Source organism: Rhinoderma darwinii, chromosome 9 (assembly GCF_050947455.1).
Source record: "Rhinoderma darwinii isolate aRhiDar2 chromosome 9, aRhiDar2.hap1, whole genome shotgun sequence".
Lineage (NCBI taxonomy): Eukaryota > Metazoa > Chordata > Amphibia > Anura > Rhinodermatidae > Rhinoderma > Rhinoderma darwinii.
Genome location: NC_134695.1, coordinates 38,654,655 through 38,674,209, shown reverse-complemented (window position 1 = coordinate 38,674,209; position 19,555 = coordinate 38,654,655). Strand labels below are relative to the sequence as shown.

General features: G+C 43.1%; 1 protein-coding gene across 1 annotated transcript; it reads left to right on the top strand.

Annotated features, from left to right (window-relative positions):
- The first annotated feature begins 4,465 nt into the window (after nt 1-4,465).
- SNX20 (sorting nexin 20) lies at nt 4,466-18,385 on the top strand. Its single transcript, XM_075836923.1, has 4 exons — nt 4,466-4,563; nt 10,758-11,191; nt 15,256-15,404; nt 17,193-18,385. The coding sequence occupies exons 2-4, from the start codon at nt 10,903-10,905 to the stop codon at nt 17,871-17,873; spliced, it is 1,119 nt and encodes a 372-aa protein (XP_075693038.1). The 5' UTR covers nt 4,466-4,563; nt 10,758-10,902; the 3' UTR covers nt 17,874-18,385.
- Nucleotides 18,386-19,555: the final 1,170 nt, after the last annotated feature.

Genomic DNA, 19,555 nt, shown 5'->3' with positions numbered 1-19,555 from the left:
AAGGACGACAAGACTGTCTTGTCGTGCTTGTATGCCTTGTATACAGAGAGCTATAAAGTGTGAGAACACTGCTGCACAGCAACGGAGCTGAGCCTGTGCATGCAGGCGCTCTCAATCTTCAGCTCTCGGTATAGCTGAAGAGTGAGAGTACTGCTGCACAGCAGCGTCGGAGCTGTGCGTATGCGTGCGGGCGCACCCTCTCCCTCAGCATAGCTGAAGAGTGAGAGGCTTCCCATGGATATGCGCGTAAAATGCTTTATAGGATCAATACAAGCTACTGAAAAACACAACACAAATGTAGTCATGTTGGTCTGAAGGGGAATGCAAAGTGGGGACCAATTGTAAGATGATTGTACTATCAAAGACATTGGTAGCATATCGCTATGATATGCCACCAATGCCCGATTAGCGCTGTGCGCATGCGTGCACACAGTTCCGACGCTGCTGTGCAGCACTTCTCTAACTCTTCAGCTATGCCGAGAGCTGAAGATTGAGAGCGCCCGCACGCACGGGCACAGCTCCGCCGCTGTGCAGCAGTGCTCTCACTCTTCAGCTCTCTGTATACAAGGCATACAAGAACGACAAGACAGTCTTGTCGTCCTTGCATGCCGAGAGTTGACAAGAGCGTGCGAGCGCTCCCCTCTCTCCAGCTCTTACTGTGACTGTGACATAGCTGATTGGACAGTGTCACAGCGATGTTACATGCCCCCTTGCCAATTACACGCCCCATTGACAGTTCTGGGGGTTATTTAAATATCGGGCACCAAATACAACAGCACCGATATCTAAATGATGGAAGAAGATAGGAAAAAAATGTAAAGTGCCTTAGGGTTTGTACAGGCCTGCCCATTACATGCTGCACTCAGCTGCACATGTATGGGCAGGTGAAAGGTTCTCTATAAATTATATTTTTGTGGTATATATTGTGACTTATACATACCGATTTGTGTCTCGTTTTGTATTCTGTGGCAAGAAAGAACATGTCACTTTTTTTCCCGTGGGCGACTAAAAGCCGTCGCAAAAAAAACAAAACACCTCAATGATTTCAATGGGAGGCGGTTTCAAACGTTTTGCCGCTGATTCCAACGCGTTTTCAGCGTCATACTCAGCGTAAAAAACTCTTATTAAACATAGCTCATACAATACACTGCAATACTTATGTATTACAGTGTATCTGTGCTCTATTATTAAGCCCTGCCTGTGGTAAAGGCTTAATAGTGGAGCACTGATGGCAACTGATTGGTACCCCACAATTTCATTTGCGGGGCTAGGGGGCTTTGGAGACAGAGGGAGTGCCACTACCTTTGTATAACTTTTCAGATGCTGCGGTCGCTATTGACCACGGCATCTAAGGGGTAATCGTCCGGGATCGGAGTTATCTTTGATCAGGGCCGTTGCAGTACATGTGTCAGCTGATTGAAACAGCCGACATGTCACTAAGGCTGGATTCACACGAGCGTGGCGTTTTTGCGGACGCAAAAACGCGGCGTTTTGCGCGCGCAAAAACCACTTGACAGCTCCGTGTGTCATCCGTGTTTGATGCGCGGCTGAGTGATTTTCGCGCAGCCGCCATCATAGAGATGAGGCTAGTCGACGTCAGTCACTGTCCAGGGTGCAGAAAGAGTTAACTGATCGGCAGTTAACTCTTTCAGCACCCTCGACAGTGAATGCCGATCACAATATCGAGCAACCTGTTAAAAAAAAAAAAAAGTTCGTACTTACCGAGAACTTCCCTCCCGGCCGTTGCCTTGTTGACGCGTCCTTGGTGACGCGCCTCTCTTGACATCTGGCCCCACCTCCCTGGATGACGCGGCAGTCCATTTGACCGCTGCAGCCTGTGCTTGGCCTGTGATTGGCTGGAGCTGTCACTTGGACTGAATTGTCATCCCGGGAGGTCAGACTGGAGGAAGAAGCCGGGAGTTATCGGTAAGTCAGAACTTCTTTTTTTTGTACACGTTCATGTTTATTGGGATCGGAAGTCACTGTCCAGGGTGCTGAAACAGTTTAACTCTTTCAGCACCCTGGACAGTGACTATCTCCTGACGTCGCGTACCAGAATTTTTTTTGCCGGGTTCGGCCAAAACGAGTTCGGCCGAACCCGGTGAAGTTCGGTTCGTTTGTCCGGGTTCGCTCATCTCAAAGACACTCCGTTTGGATGTTTGTAAACAGAAAAGCACGTGGTGCTTTTCTGTTTACATTCATCCTTTTGACAGCTCTTGCGCGAATCACGCAGTTCGCACGGAAGTGCTTCCGTGCGGCATGCGTGGTTTTCACGCACCCATTGACTTCAATGGGTGCGCGATGCGCGCAAAACGCCGAAAGAACGGATATGTCGTGACTTTTTTTCAGCAGACTCCCGCTGAGTAAAAATCACGGACATGTCAGCACGGCCCCATAGGTCCGTGCAACGCGCGTGCAAATCACGCGCGTTGCACGGAAGTTTTTCCCGTACGTCTGAATAAAGCCTAAGAGGTAGAGAAATTAACTAGCACAGAATTTTGAACATATTTCGATTAAGAGAAGTTTTCCACAGAGGACATTCACTTTAAGCAGGACATTATTCTGATTGGGCTCAACATGGGGTTGTATCTGCTGTAAGTACTTGGGTCTGCCACGTTCCTGTTGCGACCTGCATCAGTATTTTAATACATACTGTGAGCTTTTTGTGTACTGCAGGTGAGGAATTTACAGGAACGATGAGTTATATGGATCCAATAATTAACATGTATGTTTATGCAACTCTATTTGTTGATATTCATAATCATAGTATGATACAGCACAATGGATATCTCCTTGGCGTTTTAAAACCCAGTTTAAAGAGGCTCTGTCACCAGATTTTGCAACCCCTATCTCTTATTGCAGCAGATCGGCGCTGCAATGTAGATAAGATTACCGTTTTTTTTTTTTCAAAAACGAGCATTTTTGGCCAAGTTATGACCATTTTTATATTTATACAAATGAGGCTTTCTTAAGTACAACTGGGCGTGTTTAAAGTTATGTCCAAGTGGGCGTGTATTGTATGTAACACCTGGGCGTTTTTACTTCTTTTACTAGCTGGGCGTTGTGAATAGAAGTGTATGATGCTGACGAATCAGCATCATCCACTTCTCTTCGTTAACACCCAGATTCTGGCAGTGCACAGACACACAGAGTGTTCTCGAGAGATCACGCTGTGACGTCACTTCCTGCCCCAGGTCCTGCATCGTGTCGGACGACACAGCGTGATCTCTCGAGAACACTCTGTGTGTCTGTGCACTGCCAGAATCTGGGTGTTAACGAAGAGAAGTGGATGATGCTGATTCGTCAGCATCATACACTTCTATTCACAACGCCCAGCTAGTAAAAGAAGTAAAAACGCCCAGGTGTTACATACAATACACGCCCACTTGGACATAACTTTAAACACGCCCAGTTGTATTTAAGAAAGCCTCATTTGCATAAATATAAAAATGGTCATAACTTGGCCAAAAATGCTCGTTTTTGAAAAAAACAAAACGTTACTCTTATCTACATTGCAGCGCCGATCTGCTGCAATAAGAGATAGGGGTTGCAAAATCTGGTGACAGAGCCTCTTTAAACTGGGATTTAAAACGCCAAGGAGATATCCATTGTGCTGTATCATACTATGATTATGAATATCAACAAATAGAGTTGCATAAACATACATGTTAATTATTGGATCCATATAACTCATCGTTCCTGTAAATTCCTCACCTGCAGTACACAAAAAGCTCACAGTATGTATTAAAATACTGATGCAGGTCGCAACAGGAACGTGGCAGACCCAAGTACTCACAGCAGATACAACCCCATGTTGAGCCCAATCAGAATAATGTCCTGCTTAAAGTGAATGTCCTCTGTGGAAAACTTCTCTTAATCGAAATATGTTCAAAATTCTGTGCTAGTAAAAGAAGTAAAAACGCCCAGGTGTTACATACAATACACGCCCACTTGGACATAACTTTAAACACGCCCAGTTGTACTTAAGAAAGCCTCATTTGCATAAATATAAAAATGGTCATAACTTGGCCAAAAATGCTTGTTTTTGAAAAAAACAAAACGTTACTCTTATCTACATTGCAGCGCCGATCTGCTGCAATAGGAGATAGGGGTTGCAAAATCTGGTGACAGAGCCTCTTTAAGGCCTTGTTTACACAGGGCAGCTTTGAAGCAGATTTTGCATGTATTTTTAAAGCTAAAACCAGCAATGGAACCTAAACAGAAGAACTATATAAAGGAAGTGCTTAGAGGTCTGCCCAACTGGATCCAATTCTGATTTTGGCTTAAAAAAATGCATACAAAATCTTCAGCAAATCTGCACTGTGTGAACCAGACGTTACAGTTGGCACTGGCAGAGCACTTTGTAAAGGCTGTAACTACTTGGTAAACACCCTTGTTGAAATAAAAGGGAACAAGAACTATCACTTCCTGTTTTATACAAGTTTCAAGTCTGCAGCTCAAATACATTCTGGCCTGCTCCCGGAGGCAACACACCAAACAATGTCACCTCTCAGATTCTGTAATGACATACGAATATCTACGTGGATTTTCTTGTAGCAAAAGGTATGTACCACAGTATATGAACTTTCTTTTTGTTGTCTAAGGGCATGTTCAGACGTGGCAGAATTTGTCCGCTGCAAATGTTGGTGCAGATTTGGGGCAATTACGCAACGAATCTGCACCAACATTTGCATATTTGACAGGTAATTCAGACATTGCAGATATCACAGCGGACTTGCCACAGATTTCAGTTTTTGCGTTGCAAAGGCTGAAATACGCAGTGAAATTCCGCTTCTTCTCCGCAACAGACAGTGCATGCTGCGGAGGGAAAATTCCGCACCGCTGCCTATGGCCCGCAGTGGAGTTTTCCGCAATGTCTGAACTAACTTGCCTAAAAATGTATTGAAACAAATGTAAAAACCGGCCGCAGGAGAATTCCCCCGTGGACTGTCCGCAGCGGAATTCCACAGCAATTCCGCCACGTCTGAACGTGCCCTAACAGGTATCTTCATTATCTCCAACTTAATCTTTTCAGTGTCATATATTTAATGTGCTGTACTAGAGAATATAGCATATTATTACTAGTTTTAGGTTAGTATTAGAGATGAGTGAAACGTATTACCTGGTTGGAAAAATCAACGAAAAAAATCTATTTGCGTATTGCATCATAATCGCTTAATCAAATTGCGATCCGATTAACAAAATATCAAAATTACTTAAGCAATCATTTTTTGGACCAAAAGCCACATTGTCAGATAATACTACTTAAAGGGGCTACAATGCAATTTTGCCGTCATGTAATCTACAAACCCAATTATTGCTCCAAGACACGACCTTTATTCACATAAAATGTTATAACTTTTTATACTGGATCGTGACTATCGCTCCTTGTTATGGGCCACACCTCCATGTTTGCTCTACATTCACTACCTGCAACTAAGTCCCCATGCATACGATTTCAGTGAGTTCTCTTTGCATACACAACCATTTACAAATGGAGTAAAAAGGGTTAGAAAATGTCATATGTAGAATATTAGCAGAAACAAGTAGAAATTTCAGGGCCCCATACAGCAAGATTGGTCAGGGCTTTGGGGGCTGTTAACGTCTTCAGTGGGAGAAGTCAGCATGAGCACAGTAAGCAGTTATAGACTACTGGTACATCCGGTTATGCAGCTGACCTCATCTTCCGCCAGAAGTTTGAAAATGACCGCGGGGAACACGACCAGGAGAGTGGAAGGCTGGGTTCCTTAGGCAACTCTATGACACCGGAAGCCTATCCTGCAAAGCCTATTAAGTTGCATAACTAGTGGTACCCTTTAAGAAGCTTCCCCAGATGTCCATGCCAACTTACTCTGCTCCACCCAGACCATTCTACTCACCACCTCTCCAGCTAAAGACTCTTACTCCCAAACCCGACCACAGTTTCAGAACTGAAGGTGCCCTTTAATGGGGTTTTCCAAAATATTAAAATTAGCTTAAAGCACTGCTTGCGCTCTTTCCGTAACCCATAAACCCCAATGGACTGGGCCGCGTGTAGTGCACATCGTCACAACAAAGCATTACATCAATGTGATTGAATTCAGGAGCAGGTAGTCAGCGGAGCACATTATTGAACTAGGGTCTGTGTGCTAAAGCCGCGGGCCACTTTTTGACTCAGTAGCCCATGCCCCTGATGACATAATCACATGAGTCAGCAAGAAATCTCAATTCCTGCTTTATTATTATTGGAATGCCCCAATTCCTAGTGGAAGAAAACCTAATAATAGGTGAACCTTCATGTCAGTCATGATGGAAATTCATGGAGATGCAGAAAATAAGCAAGCAACAAACTGAAAGAAAAGGATTGCTCGGAGATAGCAATGGTGTGTTTAGCAATTCTGAATCTCCAATTCCTGGACAGTTTTATAACAGAGCTGTCTAATATTGTGCACGTCCCTATTGTGCCATCAAAAAAATCTTTGACCCATCAAGGTATAGTCTCCACAAGACCTCTGAAGGTGTCCTGTGGTTATCTGACAGCAAGACCTTAGCAGCAGATCATATAAGCTCTATAAGTGGTGAGGTGGGGCCTCCATGGATCTGACTTGTTTTTCCAGCACAACCCACTGATCTTTGATAGTGTTAAGTTCTGGAGAAATTTGTGGGCCTAGTCAACACCTTGAAGTCTTTGTCATATTCCTCAATCCATTCCTGAACAAATTTTTGCAGTGTGGCAGGGCGTATTATCCTGCTAAAAGAGGCCACTGCCATTAGGGAATAATTTTACCATACAGGGGTGTACATGTTGTGCAACAATGCTTATGTAGGTGGTACATGTCAAATTCACATTTACATGAATGCCAGGACCCAAGGTTTCCCAGAAAAACATTGCCCTGAGCATCACACTGCCTCCACCAGCTTGCCTTATTTCGGTAGTGCATCCTGGTAAGTGACACAGACGCACCTGGCCATCCACATTATGTAAAAGAAAACGTGGTGTATCAGAGCAGGATACCTTCTTAGCCAAGGGAGATACTTTTTGTTGTGCTACTGATTAATTTAAACTCTTGAGCTGCGGTCCATAAGATTGCATGCAACTCAATGTATCCATTTGGACTGCAGCTGTAGCTCAAGAGTTAAATCAATCAGTAGCACTACAAAAAGTCTAGGTGTAGCCCTGTCATTACATTGCTCCATGGTCCAGTTATGATCCTTAATTACCTATTGTAGTTGCTCTCGGCGGTAGACAGTGGTCAGCATGGGCACGCTGACCCGTCTGAAGCTAAAACTACTGCAAATGCAGCAAGCTGCCATGCACTGTGTGTTCTGACATCTTTCTATCATTGCCAGCATTAACTTTCTGAGCAACTTGTGCTACAGTAGCTCTTCTGTGGGATTGTACTAGATGGGCTAGCCTTGGAGACCCACACGCATCAATAAGCATTGGGCACCCATGACCCTGTTGCAGGTTCACCAGTTGTCCTTCCTTGGACCACTTTTGGTAGGTACTACTTACTGCATATTGGGAACACCCCAAAAGACCTGCCATTTCATAGATTCTCTGACCCACTTGTGTAGCCCTCACTATTTGTCAAAGTCGCTCAGATCTACTTGCTGCCTAATATTTCCAACCTTGTGACAGATGCCACAGTAACAAGATAGTAATTCAAGAGGACAGAAAAAATAGTACGACACTCACCAGGATGTCTTGATGTGTTTTATTCAAAAGTAATGGCACATGGCAAACACTCTTATCTACAGGATAGTGCAGAGCTCCTTCTGATAAGTTCGGCATGACATCTGTTTCGCGTCATCGAGCTGCCCTAGCCTGTCGACGAGAGTGTTTGCCATGTGCCATTACTTTTGAATAAAACGCATCAAGACAACCTGGTGAGTGCTGTACTATTTTTTCACTCCTCTTAGATTACTATTTTTGCTATATTCTATCACTGCTTCAGACAGGTACTGAGCACCACCGGCACGTTGCGGAACTGCATCCAGGTTGTGAATACTGACATATTTGCATTTGTTATTTCACAAAGAGGAACAACCGATGCGGCGAGCGGCATGGCAAATTTTTTCCTTTTTAAGCCATGCCTCGAACCTTGACCAACCCCCGCCCTACACACTCGGTTCAGCCCACACAGTATCATGCTCCAATAGTGCCTCCCCACAGTATAATGCCAAATAGCTGCCCCCACACAGTATAATGCCCCATAGAACCCCCACACAGTATAATGCCACTATAGCTGCCCCCATATAGTATAATGCCCCCATAGATGCACCCATACAGTACAAAGTCAGCACAGATCCCGCCATACAGTATAAAGCCAGCACAGATGCCGCCACACAGATGCCCGAATACAGTATAATGCCCCATAGCTGTCCCCATACTGTATAATGCCCCCATAGCTGCCCCCATGCAGTATAATGCCCTATAGCTGCCTCCATACCGTATAATTCCCACACAGATTCCACCATACAGTATAATGCCCCACAGTGCCACAATTCCCCTGTAGATAGTACCACAGTGCCCACTGTAGATAGTGCCCACATAGATGATGCCAATGCCCACATACAACCACAGTGCCCACATATAAAGTGCCAGTGCCCACATATAAAGTGCCAGTGCCCACATATTAGCAGTGCCCAGGTAGATGGTGCCCATATATTGCCATGGTGCCAATGTAGATAGTGCCACACCCCCTTGAAGATAGCGCCAACCTGCCTGTTGATAGTGCTAAACCCCCCTGTAAATAGCTCCATTGGGGCTTCGTCTAGGAGCGGAATCCCCACCCAGAGAATTGGCCACGCTGTGGCCGGGTATTCTGCTCGAGCAGGCACCCTTGACGTCACTGCCCATATATGGATAGTATAATGAGAAAAAGACCAAAAATGGACCTATAACGGCGCTGCTAGAATGAAGTTTTAAACATCAAGGTATATAAATAAATATGTTTTATTGATAGGCTACGTGTTACGACATCGAACTGATGTCTTTATCAGGCCAAGGCCTGACCTTACAGGTACATTTTTGGTCTTTTTCTCATTATACTCTGGTGGTAACAATCCTTGTTTCCCGGAATGGACCTTGGCAGCAGCTATTCTCCTATTAACCCATGCACACATCAGAGTTGTGCCTGACCAAGCACAACTCTTATAGGTGAGCTTATACCTCACCTTTTGTTTTGTTTTTTCAATATCCTTTTTATCTGCACTATGGTGGTGCCGTGCATTTTTATCTTTTTCTTCCCTACAGATTACCATATATGGATAGTGATGCTATGGGCTTCTCCAGGAGGGGATTTCCCGGGCAGAGAGTCAACAATGTTCTGGCCAGGGATTCCCCTCTAGGAGGAGCCCCTGACGTCACTGTCCAAATATGGATTGTGAAGCAAGGAGCGCAATCCCCGGCCAGAGAGTTAGCAATGCTCTGGTCGTGGATTCCGCTTCAGGAAGAGCCCCTGACGACATCTTCCCATAGTCTAAGGCTGTGTTCACATTTGCATTCCTGTGTTCACACTTGCTTTATTTTCTGTTGTTCTACTCCATCGAATGACGGAAACCAATGGCTTCTGACGTAACCCATTGACTTTAATGGGTACTGTAGGGTTTCTGTCATGGCTTCTGCCATTTTACCAAACAAAATAGCGCTGCATGTCCAGTAAAAACAACGGAATCTGCAACTGAGGCCCCTAATGAAGCCTCTGTTGCAGATGTAAACAGGGCCTAATACGTTAAAATTCTGTCTACCTGCAGCTGCCATTAGAGGGAGCTCACTGCATAGTGATTTACACAGCAATTATTGAATTCAATACAAAATTTACAGGCAGTGAACTCCCCTAGTGACGACAGAAAGAATTTAATATTTTAAAAAGGGAATATTTCAGGATGACAACCCCTATTTATATGTCCTCAGATGGCATATGGATGTCATAGGGAGAGAGGCCTGTAATAGCTGCTCCTACTCTGACGGAGCCGGTACATCCATGCATGGATCCATCCACCATGTAATTCTACGTGACTTCCCCCAGCGATAACAGATGATTGGATCGCCAAGGGTGAGAGTAGCCGGCTAAATTTTGAAAAACGGCTGACTTTAAAAAACCTTTAACGCAATGTTTTCTCATGGGTGGGGATTGTAGGCAAAGCAAGGCAAAAAAAATAAAATACAAACTCTGTATTGTAGGGTAACCAAATACCAAGTTCTAATAATGCTATGACCTCCCTGTTGTCACCGGTGTACAATAGTATTTAGAGTTGCCACCAGTTGGAGAGTGACGTTATTTCCGAGCCATAAAGTTATAAATAGCTGATCAAGCAGTGTTTTTATATTATGTGAACCTGAAAGGCCATTCAATGTACTCGGATCATGTCCTTTAGATTCCATCTGTCAACATTAATACCTATGGGGGTGTTGCAACCCAGTCTTCGGGGTCCAGTTAGGGTACATTCACACGCGGTGATGATGGCACAGCAGGAAGACGCACCGCAAAAGCACATGATAAAATCGCATTTGTTGACATGCATTTTCTTACAGCGATTTTGCGGCAATTGCGGTCATGGTTTTGAATGGAAATAGTTCTCATTCACAATTCTAGGAAAATGTTCCTAAAACTATTTCTTTTCAAAACCACAACTACAATTGCAAAACCTTTTTTTGTTTTGTTGCACGATAACCACCGTGTGTAAATGGACTCCTATACGTATAACCGAGCTGGAAAGATACCATTAACCTTGTCCATGACATATCGAAAACACTTTTGTCTTACATTCAGGACCGCATGTATATTGAATTGGCTGATTCCCCATCCATACTAGAGGAAGTCGAATATTCTGAACATAAAACAAATGGAGACACATATGAAGATCTGTCTTCTCAAAGTGAAAGTCATCCAGGGCTAGGTCTTGTATAAGAGAAATATGAATGAATGCTCCGGGGCAGATGGTGAAATAATATCTGATTCACCAACCCTACCAGAAGAAGCAGGACATCCTGAGAAGAAAGCAGATGAAACAGAAGAGGCCCAAACTCAACGAAGTGGAAGCCATTCAGATACGTGTGCTTCATACAAGCAAATCATGACTGCAGAGGGCTTCCGTGAAGATGGTCAAATAATAAGCGATTCATCGACCTTACAAGAAGAAGCAGAACATACAAGTAAAACAAATGAAACAGATAAGGAAAATCCACCAAGTGACAACCCCTCAGGTAAATTTTGTACTTTTATGCTTGGTCTGAAGTTGTGAAAAATATTACCCAATAATCCTTCAATGGCTGGTTTTATTCCAAAATCTACATGAAGAAATTTACATTGTGATGAGCCTAGGTAGCAGGATACAAAAGTTGTTCGGCAATATACTGCATGGCCAAAAGTATGTGAACAGCTGACCATCACATGAGTTTGCTGGACATCCTAACCATTGTTTTATATATTATAATAAATGGGATTTAGATATTAATATGCAGCTTTTGCAGCTATAACAGCCTCCACTATTCTGAAAACGGTTTTCCACAAGATTTTGGATTAAGTCTGTGGGAATTTGTGCCCATTCAATCAAAACAACATTTGTTAGGTCAGACACTGATGTTAGATGAGAAGGCCTGGCTCCCGAATTAGGGCCAATGCACACGATGCGTATTACGAGCGGTTTTGGCGTGCGTATTTGCGTACAGCAAAACTGCAGCATAATACAGTACCAGCATAGTCAATGGGATTCCAGGAAATCTCATGTACACGCTGCAGTATTTTTCTGCACATAAATTAACCTACGGTGCGGATTTTAGAATCTTCAGCATGTCAATTTATCTTACGTTTCCGCTTGCGAATTGTATATGCCTAGTGCTGAGGAAAATCGCACCAAAATTTGCAGCATGAAAATGCGCTGAAAGACGCATCAAAACTTAGAAAACGCACTGAAAAATGCACAAAAAAAAAATCACACGATTAGGTGCAGTTTTCACCTGCGAATTTCCTGTATATTGCTGCGGTTTTGGAACGTATTTTCCGCAGCAAAATATGCATCGTGTGCATGTAGCCTTAGGGTTCCAATTCATCCCAAAGGTGTTCAATGGGGTTGAGGTCAGGGCTCTGTGCCCAGTGGCGGATTAAGTGGTCCATAGGCCCTGGGCTGTTCCCCAACCTTGGGCCCCCCTCAGCCACCGCCGCCCTGCCACGCTGTGTCTATAGTCAACCCAACCTTTCTGTGTGAGCATTGACAAATGTGTGTTATGATTCCCCTTATCAAAGGGCTATGTCCCTACATACTGACAGTGTCCAGCCATTGCTGACGATATCACACTATGTAGGGACACATCCTTCTGACAATGGGATTGGTAATACTCATTTGTCTATAAGCCCTGGACTACACAAAGACTTTTTGTGGAATAGTGCCACATATGCTCCCTGTATATAGTGACAGCGCCCCATGTAGATAATGCCCCAGTAACCCCTGTAGATAGTGTCACAGTGCCTCTGTAAATAGTGCCACAGTGCCCCCTGTAAATAGTGCCACACACTTTCAATTCAGATAGCAACACGCACAGTGCTCATATAGATAGTGCCACAGTGCCCATGTAGGCAGTGCCACACTGCCCATGTAGGTAATGTCACTGTGCTCATGTAGATAGTGCCACACTGCCCATGTAGATAGTGATACACCCCTACAGATAGCATCACACACCCCCTGAACATAGTGTCACACCCCCAGTAGATAGCACAACACCCCCTGTAGATAGTACCACACAACCACCCTGTAGATAGTGCCACACCCCCTGTAGATAGTACCACACAACCACCCTGTAGATAGTGCCACACCCCCTGTAGATAGTGCCACCTCCTGTATATAGTGCTACACACTCCCTGTAGATAGTGCCACACTTCCCTGTAGATGGTACCGCACAACCGTTTGTAGAATGTGCCACAAAACCCCCTGTAGATAGTGCCACACAACCCCTGTAAATAGTGCCACACCTCCTGTAGAGTGTCACACCGCCCTGTAGATAGTGCCAGCTCCCCTGTAGATAGTGCCACACACCGCCTGTAGATAATGCCACAGTACTCCTTGTAGATGGCACCACACAGCCCCTGTAGATAGTGCCACATTGACCTGTCACCGTTCCCTCAGCCTTTGCTATTCCTAGATGCTTCCACTTCACATTAATAGCTCTCAAAGTTGACCAGGAAAGGTTTAGCAGATCAGAAATATTTTATGAACTGACTTGTGGCAAAGGTGGCATCCTAGGATAGTGCCACATTTAAAGTCACTGAGAACTTCAGTACGACTAGCAATGTTTGTCTATAAAGATTGCATGGCTGTGTGCTTGATTTTCTGCACCTTTTTGCAACAGGTGGGGTTGAAACACATGAATAGAATAATTAGTATGGGTGTCGACATACTTTTGGCCTTATAGTGTATATTCAGACAGGGGAGTTATTCATTTAGCCTCGTCGACTGTTTAGCTTCCTAGAAGCATCAGGTATTTCCAGTCTATAATAAAACTATTTTTTCAGGTTCAGAAAACGTTATTCTACTACTAATAATGCAAGCGCCTCAGGAAGTGAAACCCAATCTCACCTATTCTATTTATGATGCATAGGATTTACTTGTGTGTGAAATTTTTTCACATTCAACCATAATATACAAATAATGAATTCAAAATATCTACTAGTCTATAATTCGGAACCCTTGCACAACTGAGCCAAACGGAAACCATTTGCATCGGATCCATCACCATTGAAATCAATTTCTCAGTCAGGGTTAAAGAGGCTCTGTCACCAGATTTTGCAAACCCTATCTCCTATTGCAGCAGATCGGCGCTGCAATGTAGATAAGTGTAACGTTTTTTTTTTTTTAAAAACGAGCATTTTTGGCCAAGTTATGACCATTTTTATATTTATGCAAATGAGGCTTTCTAAAGTACAACTGGGCGTGTTTAAAGTAAAAGTCCAAGTGGGCGTGTATTATGTGTGTACATCTGGGCGTTTTTACTTGTTTTACTAGCTGGGCGTTGTGACTAGAAGTGTATGATGCTGACGAATCGGCATCATCCACTTCTCTTCACAACGCCCAGCTTCTGGCAGTGCCACATTTAAAGTCACTGAGAACTTCAGTACGACTAGCAATGTTTGTCTATAAAGATTGCATGGCTGTGTGCTTGATTTTATGCACCTTTTTGCAACAGGTGGGGTTGAAACACATGAATAGAATAATTAGTATGGGTGTCGACATACTTTTGGCCTTATAGTGTATATTCAGACAGGGGAGTTATTCATTTAGCCTCGTCGACTGTTTAGCTTCCTACACTTCTAGTCACAACGCCCAGCTAGTAAAAGAAGTAAAAACGCCCAGATGTACGCACATAATATACGCCCAGTTGTACATAACTTTAAACACGCCCAGTTGTACTTTAGAAAGCCTCATTTGCATAAATATAAAAATGGTCATAACTTGGCCAAAAATGCTCGTTTAAAAAAAAAACAAAAAAACGTTACTGTAATCTACATTGCAGCGCCGATCTGCTGCAATACGAGATAGGGGTTGCAAAATCTGGTGACAGAGCCTCTTTAAGTTCTTACGGGAAGCTCCGATGGAACGCCAGAACGGAACCCTGACGCAGATGTGAACGAAGCCTTTAATATAGGCACTGTTCAATAGCAAGAGACAACACATGCACTTCGTTTAAAATATTTATATTTATTTTTGCAATAATACATTGTTTTCTACTTATTTCCAAATATTACGTGCATTAGAAAGGCATCAGTGTCCGTGCTGGTGAGTAGATCCTTCGAGCTTATTTCACGCCCATGGACCTGGGCACATTGTTTCCCAGCAAAAACGCTAATGCCTTTACATTTGGAAATAAATAGAATACTATGTATTATTGCAAAAATAAAATGTATACAGATTTACTAAGGTGTGTAAGATTTAGACACCATAAACAGACCAGGCAGTCTGAAGATGAACCAAATTTCTCACAGTGGCGCACACTATATTATTTATTTGGTGCATATTACTAGACACGCTAGACACTACCGTCTTCTTCTTACTCCCTTTTGGTCGTTTTCTTTTGTCGCACTTTGGCTGCATTTTAAGCCACGCCCTTCCCTGCTAAGCCACACCCCTTTCCTAGATACTTATTATAAGTGTCTGTGAGGCCCAAACATCTGTTCTTTCTGGCTCAGTGAATGTGAAAATGTTAGGAGGCCGGTATCATGTTTCTCATTACAGTGGTAAATAATTCATATCCTAGTGATTTAACGGTTTTGTTCATAGGTGAAAGTTCCTCACGTCACCATCACCTCATGACTACAAAAGAACTTCAGCTGTACTGGAAGAAAGAGAAATATGAAGTAAAACCAGTCAAACTCCTTTTTCAGATCCAGTCTACCCGCATAGCTGAGGATTTTCTTTCCAAGTTTGTGGTGAGGCAGTCTAAGTAAATGTCTATGAATGGCTATAAAGCACAGATATCCAAGCTTTTTGAGCAGAGTCCTTCATGAGAGTATAAGCCAAAGACCTGCATAAGAGTGATGGCCAAAGATCTATATAACAATATCAAACACGGCCGTCCATGATGTTTAGCTACAGTCCCCCTGCTTCAATTGGTAGTGTGATGACGTGCTTAATTCTGTGTGAATGAATGAAAGGTTGCAGCATTTTTAGAGGAGAAATCATTGCTAAGAGACGCCACCACTTGCTGATCGGTGGGTATCCAGTTCCAGTACTTGTACAGCAGCTGGCGAGGAGTGGTACTGTGCTGGGAAAACATTCAGGAGCTCTGTGGAGTGCCACTGCCCCTTCCTTCCAGCAGTTGATGGGGGTACCATAAATTGAATCGTCAGAAACAGCGCATGGCAGCATATCCTAGCGATATGCCATCACTAGCTTGTGTAGGAAAACCCCTTTAAGGGTAGGAACACACACAGCGAATACAATACAGATTTTCCGCAACAGATTTCAATGCAGAAAATCCACAGTATATTACAGTAGCAGTAGAGTGGTTGAGATTTGAACAAATCTCATCCACACGCAGCTGAAAACAAATCACAGAAAAAACGTTCAGAAATTGACCTACGGTGCTTTTTTTTTTTTAATCTGCAGCATAAATTGACATGCTGCGGATCAAAACAAATGCTGCACTTCTGTTGCAGTTTTCCCCATTCAATACAATGGGGAGATAAAACCAGCAACAAAGAGCCACGTGTTGCGACTTTTACGGTGGAAACTATGCGATTCTGGCGCAAAAAAATTGCAAGTGCGAAAAAAATAAGCTTTTTTTAATGTAAAATGTATTTTAAAAAAAGCTTATAATACCCCCGGCCGTAGTCATGGTCACGCGTCACTCTCTTCTGAGCACAGCCTGGCCTCCAAAGGCTGCAGCAGTCACATGGACTACGGCGTTGTCCCAGAAGTCCAGGCTGGCCTCAGAAGAGAGGGACGGGCCGCCATGTCAATGCGTATAAACTTTTTTTTTCTATTTTTGCAGTATTTCCGCAGTAGACATGCTGCCCGAAAAACTGCACCACAATTTGGTGCGTTTCTTGAGGCCAAACTCCCTGCAGTTTCCTGGATGGATACGCTGTGTACTTTTACGCAGCGTATCCGCCCTGTGTGTTCCTTCCCTAAAGGGAATCTGTCAGCAGTCATGAGGCTTCAAAAGTGCTGACAGAGCGATATAGGGTAGGAGGAGGGCATTGTAAACATACCTTTTGTCATGGTCATGCAAGTTGTATGACCAAGCAAATAGATTTTTAATTTTTCCGGTGCTGCGGTTGCAAGTGCCACTGAGGTGGGCACTTGCTGTGGAGGACCTTAGCGCTCCCCTGATTAGCCACTAGAGCAGTCACTTAGAGAAAAGAGTGGCACTTGCAATCACCGCGTCGGGGGAATCAAACGTCGAACAAAAGCTATGTCCCCTATATCGCTCTGTCAGGCCTTAAAACTGCTGACAGGTTCCCTTTAAGTAGAAAGTACCATACAATGCTTTTTATGGCCGAGTCCTGGAATTCCCCTCAGTATTTCCACATTTATTTGTTGCCTACGTAAAAATGCAGATCATCAGGCAAAGAAACAAGGAGATATTCTAACCAGCCGAGACCAATTTGGATTTACTTATCGAGATATTGTTTCTCTATATCGGTTTTCTTCTCACATTTGTACTATTATTTGTTATAGTCCACTCGTATATTATTATCAATTCTACTTTAAAGATGTACAAGATTGTAGTAATTAAAACAGGAAGTTTCGATGGAAAGAAAGTCTTCATTGAGAGAAGATACTCTGACTTTGAACGTCTTCACAGGAACTTATTAAAAGACTTTAAGGAAGAAATGGAAGATGTAGCATTTCCAAAGAAGGTCCTAATGGGAAACCTCACTGAAGAGATGATCAGCAAGAGGATGATGGCCCTTAAGGACTATCTTGGAGAATTATATGCTATAAGATGTGTAAGAAAGTCTCAGAAATATATTGAGTTTTTCATTCAGCCAGAGCTAGAGGAAGGATACAGCTGTATACGAGGAGGACAGTATGGAGCAGCTATGGGTATCTTTCAGCAAGTTGTCTATCTTCAAGAAAAATTGGTAAAACATTGTCCTACTTTGTTGGTGCCATCGCTGTGTGCATTAGTTGTATGTCATAAAGATATGAATCAATCAGAAATGGCTTATGAGGTTGGGATGAAAGCAATAGAAGTTCTGGAGAAGCACACCACGCACCGATATTATATGTCATTATTAGACACATTGGTTTCGTTGGCGTATAAAATAGGCAAGGACTACATGACTTTACGGGAAAAGTTACAGATAAATGAAATGAAGGTGAGAAGAACTTTTGACTTTGAAATGCTTACTCTAAAGGAGCTGGTAGTACAAGAGTATGTTAAGGATTAAATCCATCAATCAAATTCTGTGAAATTGCTGAAAACCTTTTCTCATGTATAATAATTAACCCCTTAGCGTGAGTTTATTTGAAACGCTTTACAATCTAAATCCACATGCAAAAATAAAATTTGACTCATGATTTTTCACGTAAAGTCATGTTGTAAGGTTGTGTAAATAAGTGCAGGCGGCAGAGATTGATATTGAAGTATAGAATAAGTGGACAGATGCAGTTTTCAGATATTCTGCATACGCGCAGCTGCATCTAAGGCCAGATTCACACAAGTTTATTTTGGTCTGTATTTTCCATCAGTATGTGAAAGGCTCTGTTCACACTAGATTTTTGCCATATAGTTGAAACATATATGAGAATTTAAAAAAACCATGACGGAACCCCACGCACCCCATTGTAAGTAATCGAGGACTGTCAGGCACTGTTGGTATCCGTTATATGATGGATGAGACCATGTGTCATGGTTTCTAGTTATAAATGAAAACCACAATATGTGTAAATAGAGCCTTACACTAGGGGGGGGGGGGGGGGGGGGGTTATATGAAGGAAACAAAAACCAAGGCATTTAAAAACAGAAAAAAATATATAATAGAAAGATTTGTTTCTCTACTTTGTTTTGGACCCACCCCTGGCTTTGGCTTCCAAATACTGCAGCGTGAAAATTGCTTAAAACTGAAAAGCATGGCCTAACACCATAGCCTAACACACACGTGTATATGTGTTATGTGCATATATACACTATATAGACAAAAGTATTGGACATTCACCCAGAAGAGCATTTGTGAGATCAGACGCTGATGTTGGAGGAGAGGGCCTGGCTCACAATCTCTGTTCTAGTTCACCCCAAAGGTGTTGGATGGGGTTGAGGTCAATGCTCTGTGCGGGCAGTCAAGTTCTTCCACACCAAACTCACCCAACCCTGCCATTATGGACCTTATGCACTGGGGCACAGTCATGCTGGAACAGAAAAGATCCTTCCCTAAATTGGAATCATACAATTGTCCAAAATGTCCTCCTGGTATGCTGAAGTGTTAAGATTTCCCTTCATAGGAACTAAGGGGCTTAGGCCAACCCCTGAAAAACAATCCCATAGCATTATGCCTCCTCCACCAAACTTTACAGTTTGCAGAATGCAGTCAGGCAGGTAACGTTCTCCTGTCATTCACCAAACCCAGATTCATCCATCAGACGGTGTGCTTTACACCACTCCATCTGGCGCTTGTCATTGTGCTTGATGATGTAAGGCCCATCTTTTCACAAATGTTTGTAAAGGAGTACTGTGCTCGATTTTATGCACCTGTGGCAATGGGACTGAATAAAACACCCAAATTCTCAGTAAGAGGTTCGTCTTAATACATTTGTCAATATAGTGTGTGTGTGTGTGTGTGTGTGTGTGTGTGTGTGTGTGTGTGTGTGTGTGTATATGTCATTAATATATGTAAGTGGATAATATATGCATACATATTATATATTTATACTTTAGACAGCCTGCCTGTATTTTTTGCTTGGCTAGAAGTTTACTACCGGTAGCAGCAGCAGAGTGCAGGCGATATAATATGTGCATTATGAAGTTTGTTTTTACTACATAATCAAACACGTGTTCCCTCTAGATTTACCTAATTATTCACAAGCCAGTCGGTTTCCAGTCCTGTGCTGTGTCTGAGCGGCTCCTGTCCTTTCC